Consider the following 26682-nt stretch of genomic DNA (forward strand, 5'->3'; position numbering starts at 1 on the left):
CTAGAAGAAATAATAAAGACAAACTTGAGTCTGAAACTTTAAAATTTATTTACATCGTATTGAGTCTCAGGTTCAGACAAACCTTACAGGACCGTGTCGAGGGACCGAGGGGAAATAGTGATTATTGTAATTAAATTAGCATGAATAAAGATGAAGGGGTTTCAGTTTACAGGATCATATTCAGGCTCGGTACTCGCAGCCTCACAAGTCCTTGAAAACGAGATGAAATACTTAAAAAAAAAAGATAGAAAAATAAACAAGACAGCATTTTAAAATCAACAACAGTATTTGGCATTAAAAAGAAAAAGAGGACACGTCTAAGAATATACATGGTCGTGTTTTTTTTTTTTTGAAGGCCATGACAAGGCATGCAGATAAAGTAAAGAAAGAAAAAACGCAGAGATTGCATATGGTCTCATGTTTTCCTCAAATGTGTGTCAGGGGCTAATGATCCCATCTTTCCCCTACGACACTGAGCCATCGAAAAAAAGCACGGCCTCTTAAAACGTGCCTCTCTCTTTCGTAATCTGACCTGCGTTAAAAAAAGAAAACAGCGTGTCTAACAGGTTGTGATTGTCCAAGCGATGTTTTCACAGCAGCAAAATAAAACCTCCTTTTCAAAAAGGAGCCATACAAGCTGATGTGATTGTTGGGAAATGAGATTTTCACCAGTAAAATTGTCAAAATACTAAAACTGGGATCCATTAGCGAAAAAACACAGAGCAATCAACACCAAACACTCTTTTCTTAGGAGACCTTTTAAATACAGTGCAGACAGGACAGTTCAATCAAAACGTCTAACTCGATAACAAAAACAAGAAATATTGGATTAAAAGAAAGTAACACTTTGGATAGTATAACAATGCAGTGATATATGTATCCAACACAAAATCGTACACAATTTCCCTTTGAGATTATGCGTTCGGATGATGGTTAAAAAAAAGGCACAATATAAATATGAACAGGCACACGAGTAACACAAACGAGTAACACACAAATACACAATCGTAACGGTCGAGCTGCATGTGTGTAAAATCTTCTTCAGGCTCAGTATTGTTCAGTCGTAATCTCAGGTTCAGCGAAGTTGTCGCCCCCCCCCCACTCCCCATTTTCAACAAGCAGCTGAAAAAAAAAAATCCCTTTTGAAATACAGTTAATGAGCAAAGTAGAAATGTATTGCACAGTCGTCGCCGCTGCTGCTCCCCCCCCGCCCCCTCGGGTCTGACTCTAAGAAGCTGTGGGTCGCCGTGATGAAAACTCAAAGCAGTAAAAGTCATTGAGGGGGGGGGGTCGTAGATTTAAAAGGTTCAACAAGCTGAAATGACTAGTTAGCAACTATTTTGATCATCTACTACTAAGTTTCACAATAAGTCGCAAAAATAAGTTTGTTTTGACACTTAAGGGAGAAAATCTGCAGTTTTTCTTGGTTCTCTGCGACAGTAAATTGAACATTTCCCATTTTTTCACAGTTGAAACTGTTTCTGCTGCTGACGTCAACAGCCGCAGACACAAGACATTGATGTTTGTACCATCATTTGAGAAGCTGGAGCCAGATCTCCTGATTTATGATGAATCGATGATCACAATAGTTGCTCATGAATCGGATTCACTGTTGCAGATTTAGACAAAAATAGAGGCGAGAAAAAGTTATCAATTGATAATGAAATAGTTTTAAAGAACTGTTAAAACAAACGACAGCTAAATAACATATAACCTGAAAAAGAAGCTGAAAAGACAGGTCGCGAAAACGCCTTTGTAAACAAAAATAACTTTTTGGTAGAAATGATCGTCGATTTCATCAACAATGCATTTCTGCTTTTGTAGCCACACAAAAAAAATATTTCAGAATATTGAAATGAGATTTGACAACAAGCCAATAAAACATTGGTTGAGCTGTATTGTATCATAACGGACAGCCATGATTTTAAATACACAATCATCGCAACACCTTTTTTAAATTTTGATCGGAGTTCGTCTCCTCGGGGGATTTCGAGGACACGTAGGACTTCGCTGAGGAGCCCGAGAGACGGGAAATGTTACCGATAATTGTCGTCGTCCTGTGAAAACCACGTTATCAGCTTCGTGTTAAAGAATTCTTCAGGCAAAAGACGACTTTTAAAAAATCACGTGTAGCGTAAGAAAGAAGAGACGGCTCTCTCAACCAGCAGAGGGAAACAAATCTTATTCTGAGATTCTGCGTCTCACATCAACCACATTATCGATTTTAGGCAGTTTCTGATACGGACATTATGTTCACACAGGGAAAATGAAGTATACTCAATACCACTAGATGGTTTTTGAGAGTTCTGTTGATGGATGCACTTGTCTTAACAGCTGAGAGAGGATTTAAATACATTGAGGATGGTGGTGAAAAAGTGTTTGTTCATCCAGAAACCGGTGATTCTCAGCACCAGTTGCTGACCACAGATCACACACTCACACTGCGAGGAGGTCAGCTGACTGACCTGTGGTTTGACCGGGGGAGCAGCAGACGTCTGGTTTTCTGTTTTTTTTAAAAATCCCATCTCGTACCTTGTGTTAAAAATCCGACTGGCTACAATACATACATTATTATTTGATTCTTGATGATGGTCAGTAACTAGAAAGTCAGTGATTTGCAAAGGAAACTGCAAAGTGATGCCTTCAAGTCTTTGAACGAGTGCAAAACAACCCAATGTTTGCTTTGATATTATTCTTTCAAATAATACAGGGTCTAAATAAAAAGATACTACTCCACAAGAGAAGGACATTTAAGAAGAATGGCCCTTTGGTTGTCAATATCCAGAAAGAAAACGAAATACAAAAATAAAGAGGATAGCGATTACTGCAGGAGGATTTTTGATATTGAACAAAGAAAATGAGGCCAAAGACCGAGGAGGAGGAGAAAGTTAAAATCTGTCTTCCCTTCTGTTTCCAAATCAGTGCCAGTCTCAGCCGTGGTGAGGTTAGCTGCCGAAAGGGGGGGTGCCGGACGTGAGGAACCTTAATTCAGCCGACGGCTGCGTCCAGTCTGTTACTCACAGTCAGCTCCGACCCAAAGTCCGTCTCAGTACATTTACCGTCACACACCGGGTCATTCGTCGTCCTTTAGAGCAGATTCTAAAATGCGAGTGTGTATTGTTGGGGTTCTGAAGGATTTTTTCACGCAGTGCATCTCCATGAGCCAACAGGACGACGACTACGTTTTCCCTTTTAGTGTACGACATTCAGCGTAGCCGCTCCTCTACAAGAAGTCCAGTTCCAGCGCTTGGTGCAGGGACACGAGGTCCCCGTGAGTGGAGATCCTCCAGAAAGGCATGTTGTGCTGCAGAGAGACAGACAATACACAATATTTAGCCTCTGGTGGTAGATGGGGCATTGATGGTTAATCCAGGAGACAGAAATAATCCATTTAGCTTTTAATTCTTGATTAGAGAACTTTTCTGGGTTGGACAACTTTTAAACAAACAAACAAATCCAGAGTTGCAGTGACTGTACTTGTGTTTGAACGTAGAAAGTATTTCCAGAGGGTAAAGAGACATGTAGAGTAAAATCTACCTGTTTTGCTGCAAACTCCTCGTCTCGACCGTCACCGATCACCACGTAAGTAACTTTCTTCCCGAAGCGAGAAATGATCCTTTCAAAGCAACTTTCTTTTCCTGCAAGGAGAGGAAAAGAGCCACTTACACACTACATTTAAAAAAATGAATATAATGCAGATTTTGTGCTTTGTATTGGGATCTGAACCTATTTTCGTTGCACTGTAGATGTTCTCGATGGGGAAGACGTCTCCCAGGCCGTAGAGCAGGACCTTCGCCAGCGCAGGAACGAGCTGAGTGGTGGTGACCAACACGTTCATACACTTCCCCCTGGGAGTGGGAATCAGACGTCAATTTCATTTATTTAATTAAAGTGTACAGTTCTGTGGTTAAGATTATCACATTGAGTAAAATTAAGATTCCGGAGTAATCCATGTTTTCCCCTGTTACAAAGGACGGGTACTTTTTAAATTGTTTAATCATTAACATAGATAAATAAAACCAAAACTGAACGATAGCAGAGACTCGAAGCCAAACTTGTGGTTGTTTCACAGCGGCTGTCTAACTCAGGCCTCAGGCTAAATATTCATCAAACACGGAGTAGTGTGTGTAAACAGTGAAAAAAACAAGTGTCAGCCAGTGAGGAGAAAAACACAACATGCTGCTTCACAGTATAATAAGTAAAGAGCAACACTGATGGTAATAATGCGTCGCTCTGACCTGGACTGGACGAGCAGCAGAGACTTGAGCGCTGTGCTGAGCCAGGCGTCCGTTACGTTCTCGATCTCAGACTGAAGTCGTCCGAGCAGCTCCCTCTTCATCGGACTCAACAGACCTGGAAAACAGTAACATGCATCCATTCAGAGGATTTCTCTTTAAAGTGCACATCCTATATACGAAGAAGATGGAGACATCACTATCAGGAACAGTAAACACACAAACTGCAGTTTTAGGACTTAAGCTAATCAAAAACTCTGCAGTTTATTTTTCTGGCGTACGTTTCCTTTAAATCTCCAGGGTCCGGTTCTACAAAACAGGTTAAACAAACTTAACTGGCTCCGAACTTGAACTCTGACTTTTCTCTTTGTTTACCACTGAGGTGTTAAACACAGAGAAACGTCTGTAAGCATCGACTTTAAGTCTCTGTTTCAGGTGGGTTTCTTTTTTTAAAGTTATTCCTTTATATGCAAACCCACCTCCAACATTTCCTTTGTAGCTGTTGTAGATCTCTTTTAGCCGGCGGTATCGAAAGGCCAGTTTACGCATCCACTCCACTCCTCCCTGGACTCCGGTTGTGGTTCCTGTTGCTCCTCCACCACTGGGCCCAGTAAAGCCATCGGCCAAGAAGTTGTAGTTACTGAAAAGCAGATAAAAAATAACCTGTTGGTTACGTTGACAGAGAAAAGTATGTAATACGGCAAATGTATGAAGAACAGTGTGTAACACACCTCAGGTCCTGGCCATTGTCATCGGAAGCCACGTCCTCAACATGGACTTGATCACATTCCTGAAAGAAATCAAAGGAAATAATCATGTATTTCAACTTCAGTGGTTGAATGGTTAGAATATAACATCAGATATACAACTACAAGACTTCACAGGTAAATATATAAACAGAAATGGGCAGAAACTACAGCATACAAATAGTAATGTTAATATAGAAAACAGGATTGAGGTTTGACTGGTTTCACTGGTTTAAAATAACAGCCTCTTATTTCTCTCCTCACTGTACCTCCAGGTCATTGAAGAAAAGGTGAGTGTCGGCCAGCTCAAAGATCAGCTCCTCCATCTGCAGACCCAAGTTCAGCACCGTCGCTGGGTCCTGAACAAACACAATCAAAGAAACAACACGAGTTCAGACGGTGAACTGTGTCCCACTGTTTCACTTCATGTTGTATTTTCTCTTTACAGAAACAAACCTTGCCAAACTTCTGTGCGTAGGAGCCAGTGAGCAGTGAATGGAATATGATGATGGTCTCATCCAGATCCCACAGAAAGATACGCTAAAAACAGAAGTGAAAACCAATTTGAATTGTTGCATTAAAAAAAAAACCCAGTATACCACTATAGTTCAGTTAGTGGCCAACCAGTGAACTGCGTGGTTACCTCCAGGTCGCTGTCCGCCGGTGGGGAGTTCTCAGACTTCTTCCCTTTTCCTTTAGCTTTACCAACCGAGTTCCTGCGTCCAACCTCGTCCTGCTCTCTGGCATCAGCAGGGAGCGCCACACTGATGGGAAGAGCTGCTCCTACTGGGAGGTTCTCTGGTGGAGAGGCATCTTAGTATAAGATAACAGAACAAATGCTGATGAACAAGTGGTGACAAGTTATTCAAATAAATACATATTCAGGAGTTAGTGTAGCAGCTATCCCAATGGACACAAGAAAATAATCTAACACTGAATATTAATCATCTAAAGCGCTGAACTCACCTCTGGGAGGAAGTCCAGCTGAGGCGGCGTCCTCTGACTTCACAGCCGAATATCCCGCCACACCCGCCCCCTGCTCGTCGCTGCTGGCCAGCCCGGCGGGGACGTAGCTGGGAGGCAGAGCGTAGTACTGGGAGAACTGACTCGGACCCAGAGAGTTGTAGCTGCTGAATTCCTGCAAGAATTGGAAAAGAAAAGGGAAGATTGTGATTCTCTCTACCTTCGACTTCACTAGATATTCATCATAACAGCAATGAATAGAGATGGAATAAAAAAAAAATGTTTCTCAAGGGCGGAGGAACATTGGAATGACTTGTGCTGTTCAGTAAACACTGCATGTTGACTTTGTTTTATTCAATACGCTATTGTGCATGGCTGCTAATTTACAGTCAGGATTTGTGACGTCAATACAAAGAGTTTTAACTTTTGATTCCTCCCAGTAACACTAGCATGGGCCCTACCTGTTGGGTCGCTGTGGTGGAGGCTGTGGTGGTGGCTGTAGCTGAGGGGATGTTGGAGTACACACTGGATGTTGTAAAACTGGAGCCTGGAGACAAAGGGAACTCATGTAAAACAGTGCCAGGGGAATAACTCATTTCTACACAGTGATGAAGTGACCAACAAAAGACAGAGGAGAAACAGAGCTGTGCTGCTGCAAGGACAAACTTGTTTATGTTCGAGTGCTTCTCGTATTTGCAGGGAGTGTGACAGCGTTATCTCGTGAGGCAGAGTGAGGTTGCAGCTTGCCTTGGCTGGGGTATGAGTAGTGCAGCTGGCCTGGCTGGGTTGAGGTATATGTGGTGCTGAAGCTGAGAAACCCAGGCTGGCCACCAGAGGGTGCCTCAGGCAGCCCTGTCTCTGTTTTTATGCCTGGCCACATAGCACCTGAAGATGGAAGAGAGCAATGGAAGCAGAAAATGTAAGAGGCAGCGAGAGGAGTGGGCCATTGAAGACCAGGGCAAAGTCAAGAAACCAGTGAGGATGTGTGGGCCTTGTGTGTTTAAGCAGAGATCAAAAGCAAACCGATTCCACAGCACCGAAGCACAGTGAGGCCTTTAAAAGCAAATGAACTAAGGAGTGATTGTGGTTTTAGTGAGCAGAGAGTGTTAAAAAAAAAAAGGGCGGTTAGAGAAGGGGGGGGGGGACTAACCAAACGGTGGGAGGCCGTAGGTTTGGCCTGTCTGGGGGAAGGCCGAGTACACAGCGGACTGGACCAGAGGAGGAAAGCCCAGCTGACTGGTGTACGACGTCACCGCTGGACTGAAACGGAGAGAGGGAAATTTACATCAAAAGATATTTTCTATAAAAAGGTTTCTGCAGGTTTCAACATGTAACATGCAAGACTTTTTTGTAGACCATAATAAAAGGAAATTTAATAATTATGTCAAGTGGGACAGACATGAAGGAATAGTCCCAGAATCATGTCCCCATACCTGAAGAAAGGGGGACATAGCAGAGTGGAGAACACAACTCTAACAGCCACACAGCGAAAATACAACCACAGCGCAAGAACTGTTCAGGCCTAAAATTACAAACATGTCATTTCAGACTTGTTTAGACTTTTTAAAAACACTGTCTGACTCTTGGTGGACAATATAAAAAATCTCCTTTTCCCCCTTTGATTCTCCTTTCTTGTCAAAACTTGGCATCTACATCACACAAAACACAGTTCAACCACTTCACTCGAGGATTCAGGTGTGTTAAATTAGTGGTGGCAATGGTAGCCTGCAGCCAGATCTGAATAATGTCACCTTTCAACATTCTTCATGTCCGTTCCACATTAAAACGTGATAAGTGATAAGGAGATTGGCATCTGTTCAATGCCGTGTACTCACTTGCTTCCTTGATAAACCTGTTGGGTGTATTCAGAAGTGGCCGTTGAGTCTGTGGCTGTAAAAAAAAAAAAACACCAAAACAAACAGCGTCAGTTTGACAGATGAGTGGTTGTCATACTTTAATCGCACCATGTGTTTAGAGACAGTTCATACCAGAATGTGCATACGAGTTCATCGTGTCGCCACAGTCTTGAGACGCTGCTCCTCTGTCTATGTCCGACTGCTCCTGGTCGTCTGTAACCAAAGACAGATGTTTAGTGAATAGCTTATTTTCCAGGAACCTTTCTGTAACATAAGCCTTTTTTTCCACATCTTCTATTTACCTGGATCAAGCTGAGCGGTGGACAGCGCAGAATATGAGTTTTCCTGCTCTGAAGGACCTAAAACAGCAGCTGGACTCCCATCGTCACCAAGAGCACTGAAAAAATGCACAGAGCCCATTATGATTTTATACAATTTCTGCAGCTTCCCTTCAGTCATCTAAAAACTCAAAGTAAAATCAGGATTAGAATCAAAAGATGAGAAATAGATTTTAAAATAAATGACCAACCTGGAATCTTTCTCCAGTCCACCATCGATCTCAAGCTTGGCTTTCTTTGACTGGAGACACACACAAAAACAAGTTTACAGACAATGTCTCTCTGCTGCTTCAGGGCTGTGATATTCATCTTTTCTCCTCCATACTGTCATGAGTACATTCACATGAATACAAAATAAGAGATTAGTGTAGCTTGAACTCGACTTTCAGCCACGTCAGCAATTTTCATTCGGTTTCGGAAGATTTGTCAATACTAAAAAAAACTTTTTGTCGAAAACAAAAACACACTGACAGGAAACTGAAAGAAGAATTACACTCAACTTTATAGAGTGCATTTGCTCTACAGCATTAAAATTAAATAACAGCACATCATCAAAATACTGTAGGCTCGTAGTGTCATCATATTTTGATAAACATACTGTAGTGCGCTGTTAAACCGTATCTGAAACCGTAGAGGCGTATCTAGGTATGAGACAAACAATTAAAAAAACGTCTTCGTTCTTTCGCGCGGACTCACCGGCAGCTCCGGCAGCTCCTGCGAGTCATCCATCTCTGCAGCGGAGCGACCCGACATGTCTGCACGCTCAGCCGACTCCCTCTACCTAAACAGCCTCTCCGGACCCTGCACACAACCACAGGAGCAAAACGCACAACGGCACAGAATGAACGGCCTGGATTTATGCCTTATGTAGTTTTCTGATGCGTGACGTCCCCCTCCCGTTTGTCCGATAAGTGCTCATCGATGCACACCCCACCCACTATCGCACGCATGATCAGCAGGTAGGTGGCGGCGATGAAGGAAACGGGACACCCCTGTCTAATCTCCAGCACGAGACCTGCAGGTGAGATACATGTCACCCTTACGTTGCTCGATGTCCCCACCATGCTTGTGTTTGCGGCGGGATTAAGGAATTGTGCCACCTTACATGTGACCGACCCTAAATTCAATGAAAACATATTCGCCAGAAGCATTAAGTGCTCAGGTGCAAGCTGTCGAATCAATAGATGTCACAGGGGGATAAGATCTAACCTCGTTTTGTCCACTGCTCGCTCAACTGGCCTTTCTCCTCGGCTGGAGAGACGGCACGTTTATCTAACTGACATAACGTAGACACAGAAAGAGAAAATAGGTCAGACGGCGAATTCAAAATCCCACGAACGTGTCCGGCGGTTGTTGGTGGCGCACGTTCGGTATCGAAGGTGCGCACCTGAATTGGCTGGACCATCGAAGCATATGTCAAAAAACTTTAAAAAAGGTGATAAAATAAATATCTACACATCTTCAGTGGCCCTGACCCCAAAACAGCTTCACTTATGTGAACGAGAGCCCAACTGATGTACTGGTCAGATGATATCAGTCTATCACAGGTACATCGCTATCAGTACATGACATCCAGGGATGGGAATCATTAGGTTACTGGTCTTACAAACACTGGTCATCAATATGGTACTTTAAAGAGAAACCTTATCAGCGCTTTAAATTAAATAATTTGTAAAGCAAAAAAGGGCAAAACTTTCAACAAATTACTATTACAAATATTTACTTTTACTGACGTACCATGCCAAATCGCTATGTCCAACTCTGTTCTGAGTGATTTCAAACTAAAACTCTGAATTTCCGACCATTTTATACTGAAATTTGGAAACAGACTAAATCAGCGGGCTAATAGAAACTTCTAATCATCAACTCATGCCTGTGTAATTAAGTCAACTGTGTGTGTGGGGGGGGCTGCAGCCTGGGACCATGCGTAACATACCTAGGGCACGTTATCTGAAACACGAGCTTTCACTGAATGGTTTAACACGATTGCTTGTGATCACGTCCTCGCACGGGAACATTTAAATCTCAAGGAAAACTGCCCACTGCTTCCAGCTGACATTTTTCTGGCCATTTTGACGGAATAGAATCCATTAAAGCGATCGTCCCACTAGCTGTTACCACCAGTAACCAAGGGAATCACCGTGGTCCAGTGTCACCTGAGGAATATCATCGCCCTGACACAGGAACCTTTGCCTCAAGTGTTTTGTGTCTTTACCAAAAGGGAGGATCATCAGGGCCAAAAGGAACCACAGACCAGGGAAACATCGGTTAATCTGAGGCCACGGATACTTCAAATTTAAGATTGAGTTAGAACTGATTTGGAATAAATCCTCATTCATTTGACGAACAGAACATGTTGAATTACCCCCAAAGGACTCTCTGAAAGAACCACGTCATTGGGAACAGAAATGTTCAGATTTACTTTTCAAACAAAGTAAATATTCACAATTAACAAGCTAGCATGCGACGATTAGTCAAAACTATGTTATAAGCGTTTTAGTTTATTTAGTTACATGTGCTAGTTGAAGCTTCGGCTGATTTGAAGCTTCTCCAAGTCACAATTGACTTTCTTATTATATACAGATATATGAGAGCAGTTATTGATGATTAATGTATTTGCTGTAGCCCTAATATTATCATTATTGCCAATATAACCATTATTTTTACAATATTACAAACTATTTGTTGAATTCATCACATTCAAACATTTAGCTGACCCGATGCATGTTTATCAATTTAGCAATTAAACGTTTAAGTCACTGAAGTGTCCAACAAGGTCTCGATTTTGGTTTCAATATTTTGTTTTGGCTGATCAACAATCTCAAAAACTCATCAGGTTTAAGATCAACACAAATAAACATAAAATCTTCCTATTGGAGAAGTTAATACAGCAAATATTCAGCATATCTGCTTTTTTTAAAGAGTGACTAGAAGGACTGTTCGATTATCAGTTTAACCAGTTGTCTGTCGATCATCTAATCGATTAATTGACTGATCCCCGCAGCTTTTAACACACAGACGTGAATCTAACTGTCTGATTTCCCTTTATTGTGGTAAATATTGACAACTTTGCCTGGATACTGATCGATGGTCATAAAAATACTCTCGTCTATTCCCGACACTCATGTCTTCATCGGCATGTCTTCCAGCAAATAGCCAAGCCGAGGACAGTTTGCTGTGAAGGTGAAGTCTGACACCAGGCTAATCTCTGGAAGCAGCAGATTCCTCCGGGTTTGATTTAAAATCAAAACAACACATCGCGTTAAATGAGGAAAAGACATATTTACTGATGTGTAACTAAAAACGAGCAACACGAATACAACGTAGTACCCCAGTATTTAGACGCCACCGAACGAGCTTTGCAATAGCGGCGTTAGCATCCACATGCTAACGGTGTTACTACGCGTTATAGCTACAGTATTAACGTAAAATACTCAGTTAGCTTCAGATTACTTAACGTACACGTTAGTATCGCTACGATGGCGACCGAGTAGCCGCCGGGACTTAGTTTGGCCCGGCCGTGAAAGTTTCCCGCTCCAGGGATTAGCCGGGACCTGCAGCCATTGGAGTGGGCTCAGAAATGGCAGCGTGTGCGCGCAGCGGCTAGCGGCGGAGCTAACAGTGAAGCTAACAGTGAACCCCCCCACCACCGACACACAACACGGACCCGCGTCGGTCTCACCATCGAAGGAGCGAAGGACGAGCGTCTTTAAATCCACGTCTTCATGTGAATCCACAGACACAAGCTTTGTCTGTTGTTAGGGAGCACTATCTGGCAGGAAGCTGCGGTGCAGGGAGGGGGAACTGCGCATGCGCGACGCCTGTTCTGCTTTGGCGCGACAGGTGAGAGGAACTAACGTTTTTTATTTAAACTCGTGAACGATGAGGTTAAATGTCGATAAATACACGTGGATGTCAAATAATGATTAAATAAATGTATCAACAGAACCTTACAGTCATCTAAAGCTAGAGTGTTTAGTTTGAACAGGCTAACGACTAAATTCAAGCTAACTTTTAACTTTGGATAATATAAAAAATGTCTTTCTCTTATTTACTGTAGAGATATTGGTAGAAAATATCGTTGATACAATAATGTTTATTAAGACATTGTTAAAATAACATAAGCTAACGTCCCTTTTCTTATTAACTGTGGAAGATATTCAGATATTTTGTGTTCTGTCCAAATCAAGATGTTTGGTTTAAGGCTAAAAAGCAAAGAAAGAAAGAAGAACAGTAAATATTCACACGTGGGAATCTGTCAGTAGTAAATTATATACTTTACCTTTTATATCTATCATTTAACTATCAAAATAGTTGTCAATGAATTAGTTATAGATCTAAACTGTCTCATTAATTGATTCATTTAAATTATTCCAGTTGTCAGTTGCTTAAATTGCCTCATGTCTTTATTAAATGTGATAATAAAACTAATAACCCTAAACAGGATATAGGAAGATCTATTTTTTTGGGCTTTAGGATTTTTCCAGTTTTTTTTTCTGACTTCTTGTCGCCCAAACAAATAATTGACTAATTCGTAATATATAAATTAATAGTGGAAATAATCCTTACTTGCAGTCCTACTGTAACATATAAATTCTTATGGAGAAGTAGTTGTAGGTAACTTTAAAGGTCGTGTGGTTGCATTGCAAACAAAAACCGTGCACTTTCCAACACCTTAAAGATTTTATTTGCCATTTCTGACAGATTACAGTTCAGTATTTCAGTTGATCATGTAAATCAAACTCTTTTACACAGTAGCAGTGGCATGAAAATAAATTACACATAAAAAATACAAAACAAAAAAAGTAACGCTTCCAAATATGGAAGATCAATTTTCTAGAGCTGTGTGTTGCCTTATTTTTTTTATTATTAATCTTCAGCAGGCTTGAAAATGCATCTTCTGTACGTAAAAACCTAAAGTGGGGCAAAACGAAGTCATCATGAACAGTCGGAAGAAGAAGATCCTCTCTTAATAATTTAATAAATGTCAGAGCATAAATTACAAATCACACTTTTTCGTTTAAGAGATCAAATAATTATTATTCTTTTAAGTGTTAACAAGATTTTATTGCACTTTCCAGGAGCATGTCAGGGAGTCGCCCAGTGGCGGAGAGCCAGCGCCTGCTCCTGTCAAAATAATCAAGCACTTTAAAAATAAAATACAGATTACTTTCTATGAAAGGGACCGAGAGGTTTAGGGAAAAGAGATATGTGCATACAGTATACATGGATCAGGCCGCCTTGGACAGGCACAAGACATTCACAGTTCTTCTCTACAAGATGCATAAATACAAAAAAAACATTTGTAATCGTAGATTTCTTATATTTTCTGGAGTGTTTGCAAACAAACAGCAATCACTTGAATCAGTAACTTAAAATACGATTGATATACAGTGTGTGCTATCGTTGATGTGGGCCTGTTATTGCTGGTTGAACATATGAATCAATGAGATTATGTGTGTGAACAGTAGATATAGATTAACACAGTCACTAGTTGGAGATGAGAATGAGTTGGAAAAAAAAACTGCCTTACAGGAAATAGGATTTTAATTTAATATATTCATTTTTTTATATATATTTATACTAGGAAACATTTATAATTAAATTACAATATATGATTTTATTAAAAGTAGAGAGTGAATGTTTGTGGTTATTCAAAACATGGAAAACCATTTTGGTTTTGTAATAAAATATATGTAACTTTTTCTTCTACACAGTACAGTAAAACTTTGATCTTCGGTTTATGAGGACAAGCGGGTCAAAAGGAAGTGTCGTTAAATGTTAAATCATATCCTAGTTAACAATTTGGTCCAACTATCATTACTAATGTGCAATATTGAAATATCTGTAGAGATATGAAACACAAAGTGGAGAGAGATATGCAGCCGGCTGATCTCAAAGTTTGCTGAAGCTTTTTAAGCAGAAGGTTTCACGTTTCCTGACCCTTGTTTCCTCAAGTGCAATTGAGCATTCACATGAAAAAATATCAATGCATTATGAAATTAAAAGACGTTATGTCGACATGTAATGTAATGAAGGCATCACCCTGTTGCGGCCATCGCCCCTGGTGCGAACAGAGTCCAAACCAATGAAATGGTTGTGTGGGTTTTGATAAAGCTGGCTCTTCCTGGCCAAAGCCGCCGCTACCGCCGCCGCCGCCATCATCCAGACTGCCTTTTGAACCTCAGGCACTTCTCCTCACGCCACCTCACCAGTAGCTGTGAGGTCCAGAACCACGAGAGCGCGATGTTTCACGACCCCAGAGTGCGTCCGTACTTGGCACACATGTATTGTAGATGTGGGTGCTTGAGGCAGAGGAGATGGGCCGATGGTGTAAAAACATGAGTCCCCATCAGAAGTCCTGCACAAGATCCCTCATGTCCTGCCCCTCGTGGTTCACGATCAGTTAAATCCATTTATCAGGCCTAAGTTGCAGCGTCCCCTCTGTCAGTTTGCCGCGGTGTGTGGCCCTGCTGCCAATGTCAGGCTCTCAATCCAGAGTCCTGTTTCTCTTTCATTCCTCTGGACAGATGTGCAGAGGTTTAGGGGTTCACATGAAGGAGCTGTCCGCTGGAGGCCCGTAAGAGAAACCCGGGAAGGCTCCGGCTGCGTCCCTGATGCTGCTCGTCACAGCCAGGGTGTCGTTGCACAGGGAGGAGGACACGGGCATGTGGGTGAACTCGGGGTCAAAGTGTCGCAGGTCTGTGGGACCAGACTGTGAAACAAACCAGGAGAGGATCATTGTTAAGCACTTTATCGCTGTATTGTAGCTGATTCATCATTTATCAGGAAAAAAATCTGATTCCAGCTACTTAAATATGAAGATTAACTGCAGCTCAGTGGGTTTTTTTATGATTGTGGAGCAGATTAATTGATTTGTCAGTTTGCAGAACAATAGATTTGTGCTTTTCTAACTTTTCCATGATTGTAAACTGAATATTTATGGGTTTTGGACTATTAGTTCGACTGATGAGTCAAAAACTATGAAATTGAACGTACCACTGAGGGGATAAATGGAGGTATGATCTTCTTGGCCATCAGGTCGTCCCAGTTGATTGGAGAAAAGAAGGAATGGAACTTGAGTTCAAGCTGGAGGGAAAGAGAAATTCCAGATGAGCAGACTGATAGGAAACAAGCTTCACGGATCTCTTACTTATGAATCAGCTATGTGCACTTACGAAATCATCCTTGACTCCCAGCCTCTTGGTGCAGTCCTTCTGCAGGAGCCCCTCCAGCAGTTCCCTGCCTGCGTTCGACACGTTGGGCTTGAGCACAGGCGCCTTGTGCAGGATGTTGTTGTACATCTCCGCTGTGTTGCGACTGTAGAATGGAGGCTGCAGAGCAAACGCAATGACAGCAATTTGAGTTTATTTTGCATATAAACCAAATAGAGGTGATTTCCATTCACAGGCTTAAACATTTCACTTACAAGTCCGTAGAGCATCTCGTAGAGCACCGATCCCAGGCACCACCAGTCGACGGTGCGGTCGTACGCCTGCTTCTGGAGAACCTCCGGGGCCAAGTACTGTGAGGACAGCAGCAAGAAGAGGTCAATGCAAGTCCAGCGTTTATAAAAAGTGCTCGGTTATGAACGTGTGACAGTCTAGAGATTTGTTTCGTACCTCAGGCGTCCCGCAGAAGGTCGTCGTGGTACCGTTGGCCTCTAGGCCTTCTTTGCAGAGACCAAAGTCTGTCAGCACGATGTGGCCCGCCGAGTCCAACAGGATGTTCTCAGGCTTCAGGTCCCTGTGCAGGACAAAGAGGGAAAGATCACTCAAATGCATCTGCGCCATTATGCCAATTCCAACCTATGCGCACAGTTGTCCACCAGGGGGTGCTGTAGGATTGTTCTTTACCTGTACACGATGTGCAGGGAGTGGAGGTAGCCGAGCGCACTCGCAATTTCAGCCGCGTAAAACCTGGCTCTGGGCTCCAGGAAGATCCTCTCCCTCTGGAGATGGTAGAACAGCTGGAGAGAAAACAAAACATCTGTCAGTGTGCACTTCAAACACTGGGATCAGCTGACCTGGTTCACTTTGTGTGGGTGGCGGCTCACCTCTCCACCGTTGACATAGTCCAGCACAAAGTAGAGTTTGTCAGTCGTCTGGAAGGAGTAGTGCAGTCCCACCAGGAAGGGATGTTTGATGTTCTTCATCAGCACGCTGCGCTCAGCCATGATATGCTTTTGCTAAGAGGAAGAGGAGGAATAAGATATGTTATACTGTATATTCATCTCATTAACATAGAACATAAGGGAATTAAATGGAGGTGCATCTAAGATAATTAATCCTAAATGAGGGCTCTTACCTCTTTCTTCTTCATAATGATTTTCTTCTGCAGAACTTTGACGGCGTAGTATTCGGTGGACTCTTTGTGTCGAGCCAGCAGAACCTGGAACAGGACAAACATTTGCATCAGTGATTACATTAGCACCCCTGAGAGGGTGAGTGGTACAGCCTGCGGAGGGCTGGATGCACACAGTACGAGCAGGTAACAGGAGATACCTAAAAGAAAGTAAGACAAAGATCTCACCTTTCCGAAGCTGCCTTTACCGATGATTTTCAGATAGTCAAAATCACAGGGTTTGATCCTAATGTGGAGAAACAAAGAGGAAATGAGCATTTTCGCTTTGTGTTTCTTAACAGAAATTGTCATTGTCAACATTTAAAAAAATAAGGAGATCTCATCAGGCTACTTACTGAGTGTCCTCAGCCAGTGAACTTCGTGAATTGAGGCACATCTGGATAAAATGAAAAGAGGGAAATTATAAATACATGTTTTGCAATGTTTTGGAAAGAGAATGAGTCACATAGTCAGAGAGTAGTTTCCGCTTACAGGACTTTCAAGAAGTTCCTTTTCCAACTCTTCATTTTGATTCTCATCAATCTTCAGGAGATTGTTCACTTCGACACTGAAACACAAACAAAGCATAGTTGTGAGATGAAGAACATCTTTTACATCTGATTCAGTGGGGATGATAAACGCCCCCCCTTCTGGTTTGTGAACGACCGTCTGAAACCTCCAGACAGGTCGGGTTTAGGAAAGGCTCATCTTCATGTAACTACCTAACCTGTCTACAGAAAAGCTTAAGCTGCTGACCCACAACAAGCCGGTTAACACGGCTCTGCAGGACACAGCAGTCCAGCTCCGACCGCCTCTCCCTCCTGGAACATATACCGGGACAGATGCTGTTGCCCAGATTTCTTTTTTTTTTTTCCAGCACCCAGATCCTGACCCTGGAGGACAGGCCCGTGAGTTTAGGACAGTGTGACGGGCCGAGCCGCGTATCATGTAATAATTGAATTACTGGTTTATCCTCGTCCAGGGGACAGAGAGGATTTGCTGGAGAGGTGATTATCCAGTGGAGCAGTTGTTAACGGGCTCGTCATAAAAGGACTATTCTTACCCTGGCTTCTTGGACCCAGATTACAGTTTTCACAGGATGTCCTTCCAAACTCAGGTGGCTGATTGGATTTGCAGCTTGCACACTGGCCATGAGTGGGCTGATGATCACAAATGAATACTCCAGCCCATGATGCTCCATATGGCCCTAATCTGACATTTTTACATAACATTACAGTGAGTACTTACTGTTGGCAGATATGTGGGGTAGACACCAGCTTCTGGATGAAGTCATTCAGCCCCATTTTCCTCTCCTTGATGAAAGCTGCAAATGGAGGGAGACAGAAACCATGAGCATCACACACGCAGCATCATTCATCATCACACGGGGTTTTGCAAAGATTTCTGTTTCCCACCAGAGAGGAACAAATATGCTCTGTGAGCTGTAATCCGCTGTCCCAAATATCCTGGTATAGGGTAGATCTGCGTGTTGTACAGAGACCTCTAATGCTGCAGGCTTACGGGTTATGCAACCACTTGGGTCACCCGTTCAGATTCCGACAGTGGTGGCCAACAGAGCATCTTCCACTCTGGATTACTCTCACAACGCACATCACCAGTTTTTTGTTAATTATAAACAGATTTCTTATTAGTCACTTAAAAGAGATAAACCACGGAAATTCATCCACAGATTTATCAACAAAATTCCACAGAAGTAGAACAAAAAACAAAAGCACTTTGCAATCAGGTTAAATCACTAAGCAGCGTGTCTATAAATAAACAGTCAACATTAAGTTAAGTTTCCTGATGACCCTTCTTTATTATAAGGACGCTGTTAAATGGGTCGCTCACCGGCGAGGACGCCTACGATCCCCCTCATTTTGCAGTAAGTTAGATCACATCCAGCTTCGGTTACCGCCATGGCGAGCGAGAGGAGTAAATATATCCGGTGGAAAGAGAAAAGGACCCGAGAAACACAACAAGTCGCTCCGGTGCGCTTCTTCTCCAGCCGTCAGTCAGACGTGTCGTGTTCGCTCCAGACGCGCGCAGTTCCAAAATACCCCTGAGCGCGTTCCTCTGCGCAATGCCACTGGAGACGGCGCGCACCAGCCAGTGTATTTATACCAAACACGTGGTGCGAGGGGAGAGCACACCTCCTCCCTCCCTCCCCGCCTCCCTCCCTCCCCTTTTCTCTCTCCTCATCACTGTAACCACGACAACCACTTGGCAGGCGTGACGTCACGGGATTCCGCTGCAGCCATACTGTGCCTGCAGGAGGAGAGGGATGACGCAGAGGAGGAGGTGGCCGTGTGTGTGTGTGTGTGTGTGTGTGGGAGGGAGAGGGGGGCTCCTTCACACTCCCACCTCCTCATCTCCTGTCAATGGAAAACTCCAGCTCTCCGTAATCGCCGGGCACACAGAAAGGGATTATGAATTCTCTTTTTATGGCCCGAGGACAAAGAACTGCAGAATGTAGCCGAATCTCTCTCTCTCTCTCTCTCTCTCTCTCTCTCTCTCTCTCTCTCTCTCTCTCTCTCTCTCTCTCTCTCTCTCTCTCTTCTTCTCTTCTCTCCATTTGTTTTGTTTTGAAAGGAGGCGGAGAAATGTGTGTCACGACTCGTGCATTTCAGCTCCCCCCTGCAACAGCCGCCATCCCTCCAAAATTTATGCACAGACCATTTCCGACATAAATCCAATGGTGGTTTCCAGAAATCATTAAATACCGGGGTTTCCGTGGCGGACGAGGTCAGGGGTCGTGAAGGTGACCGATGACAGAATTACATAAATTCAGAGAAACTGGACATGACATCGTGCTCATGGAAGCTTAGGGAGTGATCAGAGCAGATGTCAGAGAGAAGTGGTCCACTAACCCCCCCTACGTTACATAACTGTGCCATAAGGCAGACAGCTATACCGCCCCAGGACGAGAGCGAGCCGCATATCAATTTTTCACCACTGGTGGTTATTTGGCTTCTCTTGACTTGACGTGTTGTTGGAAAACTCGTAACCACACGCAGTGAGCGCTCAGTACTGGTGAGACCCAAACATGTTCAGTTTATGACAATACACTTCAAACGCAGACTCTCAGATCCACATCTGAGAAGCTGAAACCAGAAAACATTTGGAGAACTAAGAAAATCCTTCCAATTATTAACTACTCCTTCTACTTTCTCTTACATGAAGCCTCTGAGTTCTTCTTCCTCCTCCACTCTTCTCGTAAACATGTGCCTCAGAGATTCGTTCACGTGTTCGTGGGGAACTCCTGGGTTCTGTCCCGTCTCTGAGATGTCACATGAATGAATAATTTAAAGGAAGTGAGACTCCACAGAACCGGTACTTCTGGTACTGCGGAAAGAGAAGAGGAAGTCGAGTGGCTTATCTGTGGCGTATAGGCCCTAACAGAAACTGGCTGGTGCGGAGCCAACCTGTGGCGTATCGGGTCGTACCTGAGTCAACACTGTGAGCTCGGCCTCAGCTCCGTTTACACAGAGACACGGCAGATCGATAACATGACACCGACACCTCTCCGGCTTTGTGTGGAGCGTCTTCCTCCCCTCATGAAGTCTCTCTCTGAATTATTCATGCGTATCATGTTCTCATCTCTGGTGACTTGTGCAAAGATAAACATGACAAGGGCCGTTCCCTTCAGCAGCGCTCGCTCTCTGTCGCTCTCTGTCATTGATTTGCATTCTTTCTGTTGTGATGGAAAAGTCAAGTGCACTGGAAAGCAGAGCAAACAGCTGGTTGAGGTGGCATTTCCCCTTTAGTGACGCGTGGGTCGTGATGTGAGAAACAATTCTCACATTTACTGTATATCAACATGATAAGAATCTGCTCGGTTAATGTCTGAGCTCCAACTGAAGGTTTGATTTGAACTATCTATTAATCAGCAGATCATTTACTCTAAGATAACGTACAGTTTCGGTATGAATCAGCATCAGGGGGCCGATCCAGGATTGTTTTTGGTGCTGATCCAATTCAAAATCTGGAGTTAGTGAATTTAAATGTGGGTTCACAAGGAGAATGTCGGACCTTAGTTTTGTCTTTTTGTCCAACCGATAGTTCACAACCTGTAGATATGTAAATTACTGTAATTTTAGAAAAGGGGAAGAAGCTCTGTCAGACTGGAAACATTTATCATTTGCAATTTTAGCTTAAAAATAACTTTATCAAACAGCAGTTGCTGTGTATTTTCTGTCAAGTGATTAATTGTTCAACGAGCAAATGATTTCAGCTCTCGCCTCTCGTGCTGATGAATTAAGGATTTTCTGTCCTGCAGAAAGTTTTAGGTGGATCACTACAAATGAGCTGAGCATGTAATAGAGAAGCCATCACTCAGTTTCTCTTAATAAATGTCTCTCCAGTGCCAAAGCTGCCAGGGGACAGATTCATCGGGTTTTATTTAGCCCCTTCCCAGAAGCTGCCCTGCTTTCCGTCGCTCCTGTCAAACGTGTGAGTGACGCTGACGATCACTTCCGCTCGCCCACAAGTTCGTCGTGTGAATCCCCGTCAGCTGCAGCTCCAGTAAAAAAAACCTTTTCTACAGGACAAATTAATTATCTGTCTGTTGCACAATAAACAATATATCAAGCAGTTTCTCAGAAAGTGCAGTGTATAAATCTGCCTGATTTGGTGTGAAAATACAAAATACTACAGCAGCAAAGTGTTAATTGATGTTCTGGTTTCTTCAAAGGTCGCCAGGGAAATTCGATGTGTGACTCGAACGGTGAAAACGAGAGGCTCAGCGTGGTGCTAATGGAACACAGCTACCTGCTTAGCTCCGGTGTCAGTAGGAGGCAGGAGAAGGTGGATAAATAAGTCCTACGAGCAAACGGTTCCTCTGTGACCAGCTGCAGGCTTGTGAGGACCGGTCTGTAATTACAGCGTGGCTCTTATTGATGGTGCTGAGGAGTGATCGTGGCCTTCACACCTACGCAGTCATGCTAATGTCATCAGCTTCTGCTCTCTGCCAAAATCGTATCTCCCTGCAGCTCCTCTCTCCACGTTGAGCCTGCCGCCTGCATCTTTCTCTCACGTACTGCTGGGACACTGTTCATCCAGAGAACTGCAGTGCAGCCTCAGGTCTCAGCGAGAAGGAGCGGATTTTGGCCCCACGAAACCCGAGTTAGAATTACGGCACCTTTGTTTCCCTCCTGGATTCTCAGGCAGGAGACGAGATCTATTTGCTCTGTTCTCCACAGGGGATTCGATGGCTCCTTATATGTGTCTGCTTCAGCAGATAGGAAGGAGGATGTTTGTTCTCTCATGTGATGACTCACACGCACACCGCTGCCTAATCATTCTGTAGTATTTGAATTTGCTGCCAAGTAATTGTGGCTGTTCCTACGTATTTACAGCAGTTAAACTAACTGCTATTAATGCTATAATTACCATGGTGATGGTGTTTCCATTACTCTGGCATTAGTACCAGTCTACAATGTGTTTGCTCAGTTGGAAATAACCCTGCTGTTTGTGACTGAAACTTTACAGTTCAGTAAAAAGGAAGCAGATAAGAAAACAGAGAAGCTGCTTCATCATTCAGAGAACATGACTCTTATTCATCAAGTGCAGCTCCCATGTCAGACAGACACGGGTCAGTCCACAGCACTGGCTTCTGTTGGTGAATTATTTGAATGGCTCTTATGTGAAGCAACTAGCGCCTGGACATCTTGAAAAGAAATCCAACCTTTGTCCTATGTGATGAGCCTGCTCACCATATGTCAATGTCACACACAGGTTAGCCTGAATAAAGCTAACTCACTAGCAAAGCCACCACCAAGTTATCAATTGGATCCAGTTCGTGGTTTGTTTTCACAGTCTCTCTAATCCAGCGTAAAGCTCATGAGGTCAGTTATCTCCTGGAGATATTCATCTGGAAAACATCCGCTGGAAACCAGTCATGTTTGGCAGCTGGAAACCGAACCAATTAACTACGTTCGTTAAGTGTGTGAAGTGACTTAGATGATGATGACGAGTGGAATTGTTTTACTAATTACTTCATATCTCCAGAACAAGCATTTAAAACAAGAAGATACGAATCTGGCGTGTTTGTGTGACTGCATGGATTATTGGCACTTCATATTCATCCAGACAAGGATTTCAGATAAGTCTGGAAGGAATGTCTTAAACGGCCTGTTTCCCTTTAAATCGGAAATGAAAGCTCAGCGAGCCGTGCATTTATTAATTAATCTGCAGGATACTGGTCTGATCCGATCACCTGCAGGGTCCACAACCGCTCATGATGCCTGTAATCCACAAAACACTCGCTGAGCGTTTCCAGAGCACAGAGTGAAGTTCAGTTTATGTTTCTGTGAGGCGACAGAGCGGAGGCTATGTGCCTGTATGGAAATCCAGTCAATATGAAGCCAGTTGTTTATCTCAGATTGGCCTAAAGACTGGAAACAGAGGGGTAAAACCCTGGTTCTGTGAAAAGGTAACATCATCCGACTACCTGCAGCCCGAAGGGGATAGCTACAGCTTCACGTTTCACAACCTGACATGAGAGAGGTATCGATGTCCCGGAGAGAAAGGATAGTACAAATGTAGGAACTATTCCAAGGTTTAGAAAAGGGCACATTTGCTTTTCAGTGTTTTCATTCTTATAACTTTGCCTTTTCTGTATCTTTGGAAGCTGAAATTGGTTTTCAGACTATTACTGAACACGAGAATCATGCAGATCTTTCAGCCCTGGTTACAAAGTCGAGGCCCGGGAGCAGCTTTTACCCTCTCAGCTGACAAACGAGATGAGGAGCAGAGGAGCTGCAGTGTGGAGGCGAGAGGCTGTGGGCTGTGCATTGTAGAAATTAACCAGACAATAGGCAAACAGACAGAGAGGACACAGAGGGATGGCGCGTCTAAATCCAGGCATGCAGTTGCTCGTGTTGCCAAAAAAGCTTTGTTATGAGCCGAGGCGGTGACGTCAAAGCCAGCGGAGGGAATGCAAGAAGGAGGAGGGGACTGAGTCGTCGTTAATAAACAGTCATAAACACACGAGAGCCATGATGGAACAGAAAAGGAAGGATGCTGTTTAGAGAGGGCAGAGAGGAGAAGTTGCACCACAACGTCTCAAAGGTGCATCCTGCTCCGCTCCGCTCCGCTGTGCCCACGAGAGGCTGCACGTTAATCCCCTCACATCTCATGACACGCGTAAAGGAGCACCTACCTATGAAGGATTTCTTGCCGCTCTTCATGTCCCCCCTCGGTGTTGGATGATATTTGCTATCGAGTCTCTGCTGAATGAACGTCTGTCTGCTGCAGAGCGTTCAGGTGCATGTGACAGAGATGCAGCCCCGTGCCTCCCTCTTCCCCTTTTCCTTCGCCGCAGCTCTGGTCAGAAAAAGTCTTTGATTCCCGTGCAAAATCACTTTCTGCACTTCCCTCTGCCGTTTCCTTCCTCCTCTCGTCTTGGCTGCGCTGAGACAAATTGGCTGAAAGCAAAGATCTGTGACGCACCTGCCTCTCCCTCCTCTGTACAACGCACCCCCTCCTCCCCCCACCACCACCTCCACCCTCATCTGTTCTTTCATCCACCTGGAGCCAAACAAAAGCAGGTATCTGGTTACGGCTCCCGTGAGCGTGGGATTCCCGCCGGAGGAGAAACCGGTCTCCATGACATGGGAACCACCTGAGGAATACAGAGAACAGACAGAGATGTTCTTAAATCTGCTCTTAATTGGCCACTGATGCACAAGTGATGTGTTCGCTGCTCATCCTCCTCCTCTTCCTCCTCCGTTTACAGTCTCTCAGGGGTTTTAGGGGGTAAACGGACCTGGTTAGTCACACCGACGGCCCTGATTGCTTTGTTTTGCTGTCTGCCTGAGGCTGAAGGCCATCACACACAATGAGGGCCATGTGATGAAGGGAGAGGTCTGCGGGGGGGTCGACGTACACGAGCAACAACAGCATCATTGACGAGGAACACTCGGTGAAGTGCAACATTGAATTATGATTGTGTTTAGAAGCTGGACAAGTGAATCTAAATCATATTTTATTGAATGTACATAGACAATAGTGTACGACAATCTAATTTACAACACAATAAAGCATCAGGAAAGATCAGTGACAGTGAATCTGTCCGATCAAAAGCTTAAAGATGCCGTAAAACGAATAGAAAAACAATCGCTGTATAACTGAGTCTTTGATTGTTGTGATTCAGTTGATTCACGACTTAACTTATCATGTTAAGATTCAAACTTTAAAAGAGCAGCTTCCTGTTTTCTTTGTCTCTATTTTAGGTCTGTATTAATGACGGTGCAGGGATGCGACCTAGTGACTGTTATAACGTATCATCTTCATATTTAAGTCACCATTCCATGCACCCTTCTGTTCTTACTATTTATACACGTCTATTTATACATATTTCCTTTAATTTGTCATAACTTCCTATAAAAGCCCTTAGAGGTAGAGCTGCTGGCTGCTCTTTGATATCAGCTCACACCAGAGCTGTGGAGCTGAAACTGTCATAAAGATAAGAGCCTCAGACTGGTGGACATGCAAAACTACAGTAATTTAACAATGATAAGTCAAGTTGAGGGACTGACCTCATTCAGAAAATACAGTTCACATAAAATCCTCTTAGATATCAAATTTTAGATGTTTTTTGTGCCTTTGGATTATCTTTATTAACCCTCACAGTCAGAAGGGGGGTGATGATTGTCTGCGTCAAAACACATTTGAATTCCTGATTAAAAAACCGAGGGGTCTCTGCATAATCAAGAGGAAACATGCATATTTACAGTGTGACACATTTTACAGCTCGTTCATTCGGCCTCGATGCCGAATCTGAAGCCTCTGACGCACAGATGCTGCTGCTGAACTCCCAACTTCACAGCAAACACAAACCGCTCCCGCCACCAGCAAACACATGATTTACATTTCAAAAACCACACAAGTTCAAAGAAAATTCAAATCATTCAAATGATTTCTGAGCAGAGCCTCCCTCTCTCTCTCAGTCACCTTATATCCGCGGCTCTGTGTTGAAACGAGGCGACTTCGCCAACAAACATATTTTTCCAGCCTGTGAACAAAACTGCACGGCAAAGTTCACGGGGAAACAAATACAGGCCGATATCATGTAGCTTGAGAAAAAGACTGCAGGGATGTTTTCTTTGAACGCAGCCCGTGTTTCTCGACGAGGACAGATTGTCTGCAACAGATTTGCATGTCATTTAAATCCGGGCAGAGTGCGAGTGCGGGGACGTGGCAGACGCATGTGAGTCGCAGGAGAGAGGGAGTGATGCAGAGAAACAGGACGGTCCCGACATGTGACTGTTTGTCGCTGACATTCGTTGGCGTCATTGTCGAGGAACCGACAAGACAACAACAATAAGTTGTTGTCTTGCTCTTCCTGTCAGACACAGGCAATGAAATCCCATTCGTCTTGTTGTGGGACTCGTGTAAACTTCATCCCAGTGAACCGATGATGTCAGAAGCTGCTGTTGGTAAATTTGATGTAAAACCTTCAGTAGAAAAGGTTAAAGATTAAAGACCGGCTGCTGGACTCAGTCTACAGAACCTGAACAGAACTGCAGTGAGCCACATACAGACAGTTATTAGATAGATCGTTTGAGATGGAGCGAAACCGACAAGGAGTTGGCGATAATGGGCTGATGAGGTAACTGGTGATCAGTGTGTGAGTGGGCAGGGAAGCATGGGTGATTGAAGATAAGACACGGGTGAGCAGGCGGGTATGGAGACAGGAAACCGGTCCGAAAGAAAACTGGTGGGCGGATGGAAAATGGCAGGTTTGGAGAGATGAAGGGACAAACAAGACCAGGGAGAAGTAAACAGGTTGGAGAGGGAGGAAGTTTGAAAACCACAAAAGTTCCCAAATCACAGCCAATCCCACGAGGAGTTTCAATACAACTAAACTCAAAGATTCATTATATGAATATATGATCTATGTCACAGATCTGCAACCCGGGTTTGTCGGCCACTTTCCTGCCTCAGCGTTATTCAGCCGATTCACGGACACTGCGGACGGGGACGGAACCAATGACCTGTGAGCAGGAAGGCGAGAGAAAGGGTGAGGGATTGAGATCACTCTGTCTGTACTAGAGGTCACTCTGCGAACAGCCCCGGCTCAACTGCTGCTATCTTTAACCTGATTAGCCGCAGGTCAGCAGGCACGCTGGAGTAAGGTCTGTCAGGTGTGTGCGTCGTCTACGTATTTGTCGTGTTGTGGGGACCGAAAACCAGGACT

At 43.7% G+C, this 26682-nt stretch overlaps 2 protein-coding genes across 6 annotated transcripts; both read right to left on the bottom strand.

Moving 5' to 3' along the window:
- Nucleotides 1–24: 24 nt before the first annotated feature.
- eya3 (EYA transcriptional coactivator and phosphatase 3) lies at nucleotides 25–11955 on the bottom strand. 4 transcript variants are annotated; one of them, XM_035183692.2, is made up of 19 exons: nucleotides 11821–11955; nucleotides 8835–8939; nucleotides 8330–8379; nucleotides 8103–8197; nucleotides 7933–8013; nucleotides 7780–7834; nucleotides 7095–7204; nucleotides 6692–6829; nucleotides 6406–6491; nucleotides 5948–6119; nucleotides 5625–5779; nucleotides 5438–5521; nucleotides 5251–5340; nucleotides 4967–5025; nucleotides 4715–4875; nucleotides 4239–4353; nucleotides 3727–3848; nucleotides 3538–3638; nucleotides 25–3304 (listed from the first exon to the last, which is right to left on the bottom strand). In XM_035183692.2, exons 2-19 carry the CDS (start codon nucleotides 8889–8891, stop codon nucleotides 3224–3226), a joined length of 1812 nt encoding a protein of 603 aa, XP_035039583.1. In that variant the 5' UTR covers nucleotides 8892–8939; nucleotides 11821–11955; the 3' UTR covers nucleotides 25–3223. The 4 variants fall into 4 exon arrangements, with proteins under 4 accessions (XP_035039583.1, XP_035039581.1, XP_035039582.1 ...); XM_035183690.2 differs by having other exon boundaries at nucleotides 5625–5794; XM_035183691.2 differs by lacking the exon at nucleotides 11821–11955 and adding an exon at nucleotides 11601–11785 and having other exon boundaries at nucleotides 5625–5794.
- Nucleotides 11956–12807: 852 nt separating this feature from the next.
- Nucleotides 12808–23909, bottom strand: si:ch211-195b13.1 (STKc_SGK domain-containing protein). 2 transcript variants are annotated; one of them, XM_047344257.1, is made up of 13 exons: nucleotides 23644–23909; nucleotides 17730–17805; nucleotides 16974–17049; nucleotides 16838–16878; nucleotides 16671–16728; nucleotides 16446–16529; nucleotides 16195–16326; nucleotides 15995–16107; nucleotides 15761–15884; nucleotides 15568–15663; nucleotides 15317–15472; nucleotides 15138–15227; nucleotides 12808–14853 (listed from the first exon to the last, which is right to left on the bottom strand). In XM_047344257.1, the coding sequence occupies exons 1-13, from the start codon at nucleotides 23669–23671 to the stop codon at nucleotides 14689–14691; spliced, it is 1239 nt and encodes a 412-aa protein (XP_047200213.1). In that variant the 5' UTR covers nucleotides 23672–23909; the 3' UTR covers nucleotides 12808–14688. The 2 variants fall into 2 exon arrangements, with proteins under 2 accessions (XP_047200213.1, XP_035039348.1); XM_035183457.2 differs by lacking the exon at nucleotides 23644–23909 and adding an exon at nucleotides 18333–18585.
- Between the last annotated feature and the right edge of the window lie 2773 nt (nucleotides 23910–26682).

The sequence above is a fragment of the Hippoglossus stenolepis genome, chromosome 17, assembly GCF_022539355.2.
Source record: "Hippoglossus stenolepis isolate QCI-W04-F060 chromosome 17, HSTE1.2, whole genome shotgun sequence".
NCBI lineage: Eukaryota > Metazoa > Chordata > Actinopteri > Pleuronectiformes > Pleuronectidae > Hippoglossus > Hippoglossus stenolepis.